This window comes from Oncorhynchus clarkii, chromosome 10 (assembly GCF_045791955.1).
Source record: "Oncorhynchus clarkii lewisi isolate Uvic-CL-2024 chromosome 10, UVic_Ocla_1.0, whole genome shotgun sequence".
Lineage (NCBI taxonomy): Eukaryota > Metazoa > Chordata > Actinopteri > Salmoniformes > Salmonidae > Oncorhynchus > Oncorhynchus clarkii.
In genome coordinates, this window is record NC_092156.1 from 15506783 (window position 1) to 15519039 (window position 12257).

At 43.1% G+C, this 12257-nt stretch overlaps 1 protein-coding gene across 2 annotated transcripts in view; it reads right to left on the reverse strand.

Annotated features, from left to right (window-relative positions):
* Nucleotides 1–12257, reverse strand: part of LOC139418054 (vasodilator-stimulated phosphoprotein-like) — a 50271-nt gene that overhangs the window by 33862 nt on the left and 4152 nt on the right. For both annotated transcript variants that reach the window (XM_071167207.1, XM_071167206.1), the window contains exon 2: nt 4355–4526. In XM_071167207.1, the coding sequence (XP_071023308.1) occupies nt 4355–4526 (172 nt within the window). The remainder of the gene's footprint in view (nt 1–4354; nt 4527–12257) is intronic.

Consider the following 12257-nt stretch of genomic DNA (forward strand, 5'->3'; position numbering starts at 1 on the left):
AGCCCAGACCTCAATCCAATTGAGAATCTGTGGTATGACTTAAAGATTGCTGTACACCAACGGAATCCATCCAACTTGAAGGAGCTAGAGCAGTTTTGCCTTGAAGAATAGGCAGAAATCCCAGTGGCTAGATATGCCAAGCTTATAGAGACTTGCAGCTGTAATTGCTGCAAAATTCTTAAGGTTAGCCATTAACTCTGAATGGTTAATGGGTAAGGTTTAGAATATGCTTAGAATAAATATTTGAAAAATAACTTTCTATCACTGGATTTGAACATGCAACCTTTTGAACCAGAGGCAGATGCTTATACCCATCCACAACACTACTTGAAGGTAACAGCGCTCACTGTTTCCGCTAGTGTCCAGTTTCCATATCTCCTCCCAACGTCCTCAGACATGAATGGACGTTGAATACTGACTTGTATCACGGGTGACCTGCCTGGCCCCATCTGTGGAATCAGTGAAGCGGAGGTGCATTTGAAAACAGAGCTATTAGTGAAACTGTGCTAATATGCTGGGCTAAGTCTCTCTAGTCACTTGTGCTAGTAGTAGTGTGGACCCTTCCATTGTCCTTTCCAAAGCAATAGAGCTTTTGTAAACTGTGCTAAGATGCTAGGCTAGGATAAACCTTAACTAAAAGTTGGTTCAAGTTAGGCTAGGCTACACTAGGTCTCTTTCGTCTTAGTGTGCGTCCTCCACTACCCTAGTGTGACACACAGTAAACACACAGTACACACAGAAGTGAGATAGTTTACACACAGTAAACAGAAGTGAGATAGGGAAGCCAGAGAGAAAGAGGAAGACATCTGACACATACAACCCAAACTATACTAATGACACTAACCTCAAGGAGCAGAGGCTGATGGCTGCATGTTCACGGTCTGCAGCAGACAGACAAATGACAAAGCCTAACTACAAATCTCTGAGTGTGACAGGGCAAGGAAGCACCAAGGGGACTGGTTCCCATATGGTGTTATAGCAACACTCACAAGATTTACAGATCAGTTTGTCTAATAATGTTCAAGTCAGTCAGACTCTCCAAAGAGGTTCCAGACCAGTAGTAAAAATGTTACCCTCCAAGCACCGCATTGTTGTCTCGTGTATGTGTTCATATGTATGTACAGTAACAGTCAAAAGTTTGGACACACCTAATCATTCAAGGGTGTTTATTTTCACTCTTTTCTACATTGTAAAATAGAGACATCAAAACTATGAAATAACACATATGGAATCATGTAGTCACCAAATAAAACTATTTTATATTTGAGGTTCTTCAAAGCAGCCACACTTTGCCTTGATGAAAGCTTTGCACACTCTTGGCATTCTCTCAACCAGCTTCATGACCTGGAATGCATTTCAATTAACAGGTGTGCTTTGTTAAAAGTTACATTTGTGGAATTTCTTTCCTTCCTAAATGAGCCAATCAGTGGTGTTGTGACAAGATATGGGTGGTATACAGAAGATAGCCATATTTGGTAAAAGACCAAGTCCATATTATGGCAAGAACAGCTCAAATAAGCAAAGAGAAATGACAGTCCATCATTACTTTAAGACATGTCAGTCAATTCAAGTGCAGTTGCAAAAACCATCAAGCGCTATGATGAAACTGGCTCTCATGAGGACTGCCACAGGAAAGACCCAGAGTTACCTCTGCTGCAGAGGATGAGTTCATTAGAGTTACCAGCGTCAGTAATTGCAACCCAAATAAATGCTTCAGAGTTCAAGTAACAGACACATCTCAACATCAACTGTTCAGAGGAGACTGCGTGAACCAGGCCTTCATGGTAGAATTGCTGCAAAGAAACCTCTACTAAAGGACACCAATTAGAAGAAAAGACTTGCTTGGGTCAAGAAACAAGAGCAATGGATAATAGACCGGTGGAAATCTGTCCAACCGCCTTGTCTTTGTGACACAGAATAGGTGAACGGATGAGCTCCGCATTTGTGGTTCCCACTGTGAAGCATGGATGTGTTATGGTGTGAGGGTGCTTTGCTGGTGATACTGTCTGTGATTGATTTAGAATTCAAGGTACACTTAACCAAAATGGCTACCACAGCATTCTGCAGCGATATGCCATCCCATCTGGTTTGCGCTCAGTGGGACTATCATTAGTTTTTCAACAGGACAATGACCCAAATCACACCTCCAGGCTGTGTAAATCTTAAATTCTTATACAATGACTGCCTACACCGGCCAAACCCGGACGATGCTGGGCCAATTGTGTGCCGCCCTATGGGACTCCCAATCACAGACGGTTGTGATACAGCCTGGAGTTTTATTAATTGAACCTTTATTTAACTAGGCAAGTCAGTTAAGAACAAATTATTATTTACAATGACGACTTACACCGGTCAAACCCGGACAACGCTGGGGCAATTGTGTGCCGCAGAGTGAAGGAAAAGCAGCCGACAAGTGCTCAGCATATGTGGGAACGCCTTCAAGACTGTTGGAAAAGCATTCTAGGTGAAGCTGGTTGAGAGAATGCCAAGAGTGTGCAAAGTCAAGGCAAAGTGTGGCTATTTTGAAGAATCTAAAGTATTACTCCATGATTCCATATGTGTTATTTCATAGTTTGTCGTCTTCACTATTATTCTACAATAGAAAATAGTAAAAATAAAGAAAAACCCTTGAATTAGAAGGTGTCCAAACTATGACTGGTACTGTAAATGTGTAAATATACACACAGTGCTTTCAGAGAGTATTCTAACCCCTTGACCTTTTCTACATTTTGTTGTGTTACAAAGTGGGATTAAAATAGATTTAATTGTCATTTTTTGTCAATAATCTACACAAAATACTCTAATTTCAAAGTTCAAGAAAAATTCAAACATTTGTAAAACATTCATAAAAAAAACCTTCATGTTATTATCAACTTTGTGGGTAAGTCTAAGAATTTCCACACCTGGATAGTGCAACATTTGCCCATTATTATTTTCCAAATTATTCAAGCTCTGTCAGATTTGTTGTTGAAAATTGCTAGACAACCATTTTCAGGTATTGCCATAGATTTCCAAGCAGATTTAAGTCAAAACTATAACCAGATAACTCAGGAACATTCACTCTCTTCTTGGTAAGCAACTCCAGTGTAGACTTGGCCTTGTGTTTTAGGTTATTGTCCTACTGAAAGGTGAAATCATCTCCCAGTCTCTGGTGGAAAGCAGACTGAACCAAGCTTGCCGACTAGGATTTTGCCTGTGCTTAGCTCCATTCCGTTCCTTTTTTTAACCTGAAAAAATCCCCAGTCCTTAACGATTACAAGCATACCCAAAACATGATGCAGCCACCACAATGCTTGAAAATATGGAGAGTGGTACTGAATAAAGTGTTGTATTGAATTTGCCCCAAATATAACACTTCGCATTCAGGACAAAAAGTGATTTGCTTTGACACATTATGTTGAAGTATTACTTTAGTGCGTAGTTGCAAACAGGATGCATGTTTCTGAAAATGTTTATTCTGTACAGGCTTCCTTCTTTTCACTCTGTCAATTAGGAAGTATTGTGGCGTAACTACAATGTTGTATGTCCACCTTCAGTGTCCTCCTCTCACAGCCATTAAACTCTGTAACAGTTTTAAAGTCCCCATTGGCCTCATGGTGAAATCCCTGAGCTGTTTCGTTCCTCTCCGGCAACGGAGTTAGGAAGGAAGCCTGTATCTTTGTAGTGACTGGGTGTATTGATACACCACCCAAAGTGCAATTAATAACTCCATAATGCTCAAAGGGATATTCAGTGCCCGTATTTGTGAGGCATTGGAAGACCTCCCTGATCTTTGTGGTTGAATTAATGCTTGTAATTCTCTGCTTGACTGAGGGACCTTACAGATGATTGTATGTGTGGTACAGAGATGAGGTAGTCATTTCCAAATTATGTTAAAAACAAATTATTGCAGATAGAGTCCATGTAACTTGATAAGCAAAATTTTACTCCTGAACTTATTTAGACTTGCCATAACAAAGGGGTTGAATATTTATTGAGTCAAGACATCAGATTTAAATTTTTAATACAGTATATACTGTAAAATGTGTTTGATCTTGATGAGCCACCATAGTGGTTCCTCCCAACCTCACAACAGCTGTTGTAGCCATTATAGATACCCACTGGGCATACACTGGTTGAATCAACATTGTTTCCACATCATTTCAATTAAATGATGTTGAACCAACGTGGAAAAGACATTGAATTGACATCTGTGCCCAGTAGTTTGATTAGTGAGGAGTCGGACAGAAATACTTGATGAAAGATGTGAAAGCTTAAAAAAAGTAAAACAAAACAGCCATTTTGCTCAATCGAATATCTGACAGTGCCTCCTAGGAATTTCTCTGTTCATGGTGTGTGTGTGTACACTAGTTACCTGCTGGTCGGCCTGAATCTTGCGTCCCACCACTCGGAATGTGTTGGCTACGGGGTTGTGGTAGATCTGGACCCTGCTGAAGGCCTGGCCCCCTGTGCCTGCTGGCACCCAGCGCTTGTTAGCATCATCGTACAGCATGACCGTGGCCCGCGCCTGGCAGATACTGGACTCACTGAGAGAGAAAGGGGGGGGGGGGGGGGGCAGAGAGAAAGATGGAGGAGAGAGGGAAAGGAATAGAAGGGTAGATGAGAGGGACAGAGAGAGAGAGATGAACAGGGAAAGGGTGGCAGAGAGATAAAGAGATGAAGGAAGAGGAGAGATGAAGAGAGATAGAAACAGGGAGTGTGTGGAGGGAAAGAAAGAGGGAAGGAGTTAATTCAGTCATCTCCGACAAGGAAATAATGAGATCGCCCATATCTGGGTTTTGAGTGCAGTTAATGCACTGTTGTGGACATTGCTTAATTGTCGATGTTGCTTTATGGCAGTAAGAGCAAGACGAGGAACTTCAGGACGCCTAAAAGAGCTTACGAAGCAATGTTTTACAGTAAACAGATACGATCACGAGTGACTTTTCAGCACCATTTTTCTGGAAGCTGTGCGGCGACATTTTCCCCCACGTGGGCCAGGCCATTTGAGTGACAGCATGGAAAGTATTCAGACCCCTTGACCTTTTCCACATTTTGTTACGTTACAGCCTTATTCTAAAATGGATTCAAATGTTTTTTTTCTCTCCTTATCAATCGACACACAATACCCCATAATGACAAAGCAAAAACAGGTTTTTACAAATTAGTGCAAATGTATAAAATAAAAAAAACTGAAATATCACATTTACATAAGTATTCAGACCCTTTACTCAGTACTTTGTTAAAGCACCTTTGGCAGCGATTACAGCCTCGAGTCTTTTTGGGTATGACGCTACAAGCTTGGCACACCTGTATTTGGGGAGTTACTCCCATTCTGCACAGCTATTTTCAGGTCTCTCCAGAGATGTTCGATCGGGTTCAAGTCCGGGCTCTAGCTGGGACACTCAAGGAAATAGAGACTTGTCCCGAAACCACTCCTGCGTTGTCTTGGCTGTGTCCTTAGGGTCGTTGTCCTGTTGGAAGGTGAACCTTCACCCCGGTTTGAGGTCCTAAGCGCTCTGGAGCAGGTTTTCATCAAGACTCTCTGTATTTTTCTCTGTTTATCTTTCCCTTGATCCTGACTAGTCTCCCAGTCCCTGCCGTTCATTTTTTGGGAGGTAAACTCCGAATAGGCTGTCAAGTGCCTTTTACTGAGGAGTGGCTTCTGTCTGGCCACTCTACCATAAAGGCCTGATTGGTGGAGTGGCAATTTTTTTACCACTTCGTGGCTGAGCCGTTGTTGTGCCTAGACATTTCCACTTCACAATAACAGCACTTACAGTTGACCTGGGCAGCTCTAGCAGGGCAGAAATTTGATTAACAGACTTGTTGGAAAGGTGCCATTCTATGATGGTGCCACGTTGAAAGTCACTGAGCTTTTTAGTACGGGCCATTCTACTGCTAATGTTTGTCTATGAAGATTGCATGGCTGTGCACTCGATTTTATACACCTTTCAGCAACTGGTGTGGCTGAAATAACTGAATCCACTCATCTCTGCTGCCAATGACTGGAAAGAATTGCAAAAATCACTGAAGCTGGAGACTCATATCTCCCTCACTAACTTTAAGCATCAGCTGTCAGAGCAGCTCACCGCACCTGTACACAGCCCATCTGTAAATAGCCCACCCAACTACCACATCCCCATATTGTTATTTATTTTTGCTCTTTTGCACCCCAGTATCTCTACTTGCACGTCATCATCTGCACATCTATCACTCCAGTGTTAATGCAAAATTGTAAATATTTCACCACTATGCCCAATTTATTGCCGTACCTCCCTAATCTTACTACATTTGCACACACTGTATATAGATATTTCAATTGTGTTATTGACTGTACGTGTGTTTTTCCCATGTGTAAGTCTGTTGTTTTTGTCGCACTGCTTTACTTTATCTTGGACAGGTCGCAGTTGTAAATGAGAACTTGTTCTCAACTGGCCTACCTGGTTAAATAAAGGATAAATACATTTTTGATTTTTATTTTGAAGGGGTGTGTGTGTGTGTGTGTAGGCAATTTCCAGGGACCACTTTTGGCTCATGAACACTACTTTGAGAACTACTATGCCCGGGAAGATATCAGTATCGCAATATTTATACATTGGACCTTTAAAACCTGCTGTATGTAAAATATGGTACGCTATAGCTTGGGAAATAAATACGTGACTCTGGATGACAACATAATGTTTTTCCTAAAGAAGTTAAATCCTCTGTGTTTTGTTTCCTTGCCACGATACAAACGAATATCGCAATACTTGTATCGTCCCGGCCCTAAGAACTAGAGGCCTTAACCTCTAGTCCAAAAATGTTGACCTGTTCCGAAATGTGCCTGGGGCTTTCCCACCCGGACCCAATATGCATACACTAAATATAGGACACCCGTTCCTAACGGACTCGAGGACAACTAAATCCATTCCGTATAGACCTGGTCGGATCCACACCAGGTGGGATCTGAGTGAAGGAAGCAACTTTATTAACCGGAGCTGATAAAGCTTGAGGGAGAGGAGGTAGAGAGGGGCGAGGGGCCATGCTGTGTGTGTAGGCTACTGTGAGTGTGAGCGAGTGACGCGGTGAGCAGGGAGGACGGCGGGAGAGATGATACACCAACCAACCAAGCCGACTCACACTTTAGTAGACTAATAGCTGCCATACAGTAGCTAGGTTATTTATCATCCAATATGATTACATAGTACCAGTCTTGACTGCATCAAAATCGTGAGAAGCTAGTTATGCTAGCTAGCTAGGCTAATTGAAGCAACATGCAGTTTCTCGTCCTACACAGTTACAAACAACAACTCCATTCAGAATATTAAGTAGCAACCTACCTGTTGGCTCTTGTTCATTGTAGCCTATCCTTCTACTTGAACGTTTAATAACATTTTCCATTGATTAGGCATCTCCTAACTTGATGCTCTATGACTGTAGCCTATTGCAGCTTTGATGACTTATGATTGGCCAACATCAACAAGCTACACGTGCCACTCTCGTGAAAAGCAAGAGCAGCAGCATAAATTATACAACTTCTCTCTCTCTCACAACTGTATCAGTCACGTACGTATCTGTACAGGTCCTTCAGGATAAGTCCGTTAAAATTACACATACCCAGGGCCTTCCGGGTGGCGCAGTGTTCTAGGGCACTGCATCGCAGCGCTAGCTGTGCCACCAGAGACTCTGGGATCGCGCCTGGGCTCTGTCGCAGCCGGCCGCGACCAGGAGGTCCGTGAGGCGACGCACAATTGGCCTAGCGTCGTCCGGGTTAGGGAGGGTTTGGCCGGTAGGGATATCCTTGTCTCATCGCGCACTAGCGACTCCTGTGGCGGGCCGGGCGCAGTGCACGCTAGCCAGGTCGCCAGGTGCACGGTGTTTCCGCCAACACATTAGTGCTGCTGGCTTCCGGGTTGGATGCGCGCTGTGTTAAGAGGACGCAAGGCCTTAGTCTCTCCCGAGCCCGTACGGGAGTTGTAACTACTAACAATTGGATACCACGAAATTGGGGAGAAAAATACAAAAATAAATAAAATTACACATACCAGAGAACCGTCAGATCCGACCCGTGACATTATTTAGAACCCTTGATCCGGACCCGCTCGGGTCCCAGATCGGATCTTCGGGTATAGTCCACTACTGGATAACAAGTATACAAATGTACTGGATAATCTCTTTCAGAGTGTGCCTTTGTGGATTCGTTTTCTCAGACTCTGCTACCATGCAAGGTCACATGCGGCGTCACCACAGTAACGCGTGTGAGAAAGTCTCAGCTACTTCCTCCTCCGCGGCAGTGTGAGACGTGAAACAATCCCCGACTTCCCGGGGAATCCGAGCCCTGAACACTTCCTGCTCTCACAAACTGCAGCCTAATATGGTCTGGCTCAGTGCCCTTGGCTTGCCTATCGACACACTGCAAACACACTAGCATATACAAAGGCATACACACTGTAAACATACACAGTGTAAACATACACACAGGCATACACAGTGTAAACATACACACAGGCAAACACACTGGCATACACACAGGCAAAAGGTGCAAATGTCAAATGTACACCAGGATATGCACCCCCCACAAAAAACACCCAAAAAGCATGCACACAGGCACACACACTGCAAACACACAGGCATACACACAGACAAAAGGTCCAAATGTCAAATGTACACCAGGATATGCACCCCCCCCCCAAAAAAAAACACCCAAAAAGCATGCACACAGGCACACACAGAAGGCATTATGTTCCGAGGTGGTGGGATTTAATCATATTTAAATCTACCTCAATTAGGCAGAGAAGTTCTGCCATCTATCATGCTACATTATCTGACAGGCATTTGATTGAGTACAGTGATAAACAAAAACATTATGACATCAACCTAAATTCTGAAGGTTCTTTAATGAAAAATGATGACATGACTGCATAACTGTTTCGGCGACACCCTTTAACTAAAAGGCTATCTGAAAAACAACAATGTGACAAAAGTCAACTGTAATATGCAGTCAGATATGAAAGGGTTAAAGACTAAAAACAGTATCTGATGCTCAGGTCTACCTAAAGGCAGTGCAAATTCCTGTTCCTCACGTGTGTGTGTGCCTTTCAACTCAACCCATTTTCCCTGTCTTCACCCACATCTCCCTCCACCTCTCTTGGTTTCTAGGAGTTGTTCTGTATCAGGGGTTGAGTTTGTTTACAGAACCCATGGTGCCTGTGGACACTGTGTGTGTGTGTGTGTGTGTGTGTGTGTCCAGCCCTGCAGCAGTGACAACAAACACAGGTCACACACAAACACACCAGTGCTGCATAGAAAGTCTGACAGAGACACACAAACAAAGACACACAGGTAATTGAAACACCCACATACAATAGCAGAGCCACTAAAGCTATTGAACGTGTCTAAGAATAGCGGCAAGTGTGTTTAGGGCTTACTTTCAGTTCTCTCAATGTACCCTAAAATACAGAGACTGTAAATCAGGGAGCCTGACTCAACTACAGTGTTGACTTGATCTTTGAGTACTGACAGATTTAGCGTTCTGCTCAGTACATATAAGGCCAAATGTGCTGTATGCTACTGAGAGGTCATAATATTATCATCACTTTCACACAGTTTTGTCTTCGTGTCTAAGCTTAGACAGGAAGTACACATTCATGTGCGCACACGCAAGCAGTCAGACACTAGTTGAGAGACAGACACTAGTTGACAGAGACACAGAGACATTGCCAGATGGTGGTAGAGGTGTGAAAATAATTGATGGAGCGGCTACAGAATGAGACATGCGATGAGTGGAGTGTAGACACAAATTCAGTGTTGGTGCCACTGCAACTTCCTGCTCACTAGGGTAATGAATGCTATCAAACACACTGGGTGAGCATTAGGGTGAAGTTGCCTAGATGCTGATCTTGAGTGAGTTAAGCATTTTCCCCACTGATGGTAAAGGTTAGGTCCAGATCTGATCTGATCCTAGATCTGTACCTACTAGGGGACATTTCACTCCAGAGCCTTGTTCAATGGGGAATGCTTTCAAACACACTGGGTTAGCTCTTATCAGCTCTTATAAATATAAAACAAACCACACTGAGTAAACCAAACATTAAAAACACCTTCCTAATATTGAGTTGTTGTTTTTGTTCAATGTCATAAACCGGATAGTCATATGCCTGCCTCTAGGTTAAGGAAATTCCATCTCCATGCACTTTAGTCATAAACCTCATCAATAGACCATAGAAATGAGGGCCTCCAGAGCGCCAGCTGTGCCACCAGAGACTCTGGGTTCGCGCCCAGGCTCTGTCGCAACCGGCCGCGACCGGGAGGTCCGTGGGGCGACGCACAATTGGCCTAGCGTCGTCCGGGTTAGGGAGGGTTTGGCTGGTAGGGATATCCTTGTCTCATCGCGCACCAGCGACTACTGTGGCGGGCTGGGCCCAGTGCACGCTAACCAAGGCTGCCAGGTGCACTGTGTTTCCTCCGACAAATGGGTGTGGCTGGCTTCCGGGTTGGATGCGCACTGTGTTAAGAAGCAGTGCGGCTTGGTTGGGTTATAGACCATGGAAATGGTCTATTGTTTGTAATAAACCAAAGTTAATACAATGCACCAAAATTGCTTTCAAATAAATATATATTTATATTACAAGTGGGGATATATAGAAGGTGGGTTAGAAGGTGAAGAAGGTTAGAAGGTGGGTGTCATAAAATATTATGATTGATGTGTATGGTTGTCATTAGTTGTAGCCCTGAGATAACAGAAACCAGCTGGCCACCATCGTTCTTCTAAAAGGGTGAGTCAAAGATCATGATATTTTTGTAGAGGTTTCCAAGATCGTTTGTAATAATTTAAAGATGTTTCCTTTCATTAGCTCCTTCCTTTTATCTGCATTTCAGAAAGATGGATTAGAAATACCTGGTTAGTGTTTTTTATGCACTAAACGGAAGAAAGTGGACTGAAACAGAGATAGACTACCTGGATATATCCAATAAGTAGTTCTCATTTGAGTTCTCTGTTGCAAAACGTTTTTTAAATGTTTTCTGCTGCGTGGCGTACTGAACACAACCCTGGCAGGTCATCCATCATATTGCATTTACGCCTCTCAAATACTTTCAGATCAGTGCAGAATAAGTAGAGGAGACAAGGAGATGAAGCCACTTCTGAGTATTGAGGCTCACCCCCAAAAGAGGAACCAAAGCTAGCATTAAATGAGCCAACTCACACCCTGACTCACTCTAGCCCGGTCACTGGTCTGTTCGTGCTGTTTAGCCAACTCCTATTGCCAACTATGAATGTGGCCTGGGTGACACAGTGTTTCAGCCACAGACTGTCTGACTTCACTCTGAAAACAAATAAATGCATAGAGACAAAATATTCCAACCTATAGAGCATTATACAAACACTCACAGCTCCACCTTCAACCTAAATTTACAATTCAAGAAAGACAGGCTTTCTGTATATCCCTATAATGGATAGCGAGTAATAGCCTAGTGTCTTTTCACCTTGCTAGCTACAAGTATAAAGGCTATCACTATAATAACGTAAAAACCGAAGGCACCGAGACACTCATACACATAGGCAGAAATAGAGAAGCAAGATGTATTTAAAAATAGAAAGACAGAATTCAAGCGCCTCACACCTTCAAGCCCTGGCTCATGACTTCAGAAATAACTGGAAAAGTTGTATCAACTCGGACAGAAATGTCCCCCACCCTTTGTGTGCTTGTGTGTCCATAATAGTGTATAGTGGCATGTGAGACTGTGTCTGTCTGTTGTACTGCAGAGGTGTGTGTGCGGGTGAGAGAGCGAGCCACCAGTCCTGAGGAAAGGCATGAGTGACAGCTATTTTTAATGTGTGTGACTAACCACGGTCACCTCACTGACAGCCACATACTGAAAGACTCTGCAGCTTGAAGTGATGTTAATGTGCTGACATCTCTCACAATCAGCCTTTCGTTCCTCATCCTTTCCCATCTGTCTGTTTGCCATACATCCTCTTCAGTCAAGTTTATGAAGCATTTATTAAATGGCAAAGTGATCATTTGAGTCATATGGGATAGTTTACTATATTGTAAGTAATGTAACTTTAACATTTATACATTAGCATGAGTTCTTCTCTCAGCCTGTTTCACCCTTTGTACTTCCTTCCTTTTAGGTTTCTTCCCCTCTCTTGAAAACAGCAGATGCAAACTTTGCATCAGTAGATAGATGGTTGACTAAATCTGACATTTGGGACTGTTTCCTGGACGCTGTTTAAGCTTAGTCCTGGACTATTTCAAATTGAGCAAGCTTTTTTCTCCAGGACTAGGCTTAAT